The sequence below is a fragment of the Olea europaea genome, unplaced genomic scaffold (genome assembly GCF_002742605.1).
Source record: "Olea europaea var. sylvestris unplaced genomic scaffold, O_europaea_v1 scaffold30210, whole genome shotgun sequence".
NCBI lineage: Eukaryota > Viridiplantae > Streptophyta > Magnoliopsida > Lamiales > Oleaceae > Olea > Olea europaea.
In genome coordinates this window covers 1-1,360 of record NW_019248882.1, presented here as the reverse complement: position 1 = coordinate 1,360, position 1,360 = coordinate 1, and the positions used below count along the sequence as shown (strand labels likewise).

General features: G+C 38.9%; 1 protein-coding gene across 1 annotated transcript; it reads right to left on the bottom strand.

Moving 5' to 3' along the window:
• Positions 1–614: 614 nt before the first annotated feature.
• Positions 615–954, bottom strand: LOC111384840 (the record flags this gene model as incomplete). The annotated part of the gene is made up of 1 exon (XM_023009170.1): positions 615–954. A coding segment is annotated over one exon (340 nt), but the record flags the coding sequence as incomplete, so codon positions are not given.
• Positions 955–1,360: the final 406 nt, after the last annotated feature.

Below are 1,360 nucleotides of genomic sequence, written 5' to 3'. Positions count from 1 at the left end.
ACAAGGGTTACTTAGCTCAAACAATCAAAATAACTAACAATAAATTCAAGGGCCTGAGGGCGAAAGGGATATGGGTGATGACTACTAAAAAAATTGAAATGTGCCTAAATCTAATGCAACAAAACAAAATTATATGCTTTGCGATACAAAAAGTAAAATAAAAAAAAGTTGAAAATTATGTTGCCTCCCAATAAGCGCTTCTTTTAAGTCATTAGCTGGACTTTGTGCTGCTATTATTCTGGTTCAACTAGGTCAAGACTCTCTTTAGTGGTGGGGAAATCTTCCACGTAGTTTTTGATACGTTGGCCATTTACTTTGAAGTTTCCTTTTATTGGATGATGTAATTCAACTGTACCGTAGAAAAACACCTGAGAGACCATAAAAGGGCCGAATCATCTAGATTTCAACTTTCCTGGAAATAGTTTAAGCCTGAAATTGTATAAAAGCACTTGATCTCCCACTCTAAAAATTCTTTGCCTGATGTTCTTGTCATGCCACTATTTCATCCTTTTCTTGTAGATGGCTGCATTCTCATATGCTTCTCTTCTGAATTCTTCCAATTCATGTAGTTGCAGTATTCTTGTTTCTCCAGCCTTTTTGAGGTCCATGTTTAACTACTTCAATGCCCAGTATGCTCTATGTTCAAATTTCACTGGTAGGTGGCATGCTTTTCCCAAAACTAGTCGATATGGGGACATCCCAATAGGTGTCTTGTAAGCAGTGTGATATGCCCATAAAGTATCGTCTAATTTCTTTGACCAATCCTGGTAAGATGCATTCATAGTAAGCTCCAGAATTCTTTTTAATTGTCTGTTCGAGATTCCCACCTGTCCACTTGTCTGATGGTGGTAAGGAGTGACAATTCGATATTGTACCCCGTACTTATACAGCACTACCTGGAATAATCTATTGTGGAAGTGAGCTCCACCATCACTTATTATGGCCTTAGGTGATCTATAATGGTTAAAGATGTGTTTCTTTATGAAGTCCACCACCACCCTTGCGTCATTTGTAGGCAATACTTTAGCTTCTACCCATTTAGAGACATAATCCACTGCCACTAGAATGTACCGATTGTTGTAAGATGATGGAAAGGGACCCGTAAAATCAACCCCCTAGACATCAAATATTTCCACCTCCAAAATGTTGTTAAGTGGCATCTCGTGACGCGTTGATATGTTACCCGTTCCTTGACATTTATCACATGATCTATAGAAACTGTGGTAGTCCTTAAATAATGTAGGCCAAAAGAAACCATAGTGAAGCACCTTTGCTGTTGTTTTAGTCGGGCCAAAGTGTCCTCCATAAGCCGAAGCATGAACCCGTGAAAGAATAGGTTTCATCTCATCCTCTGGCACAC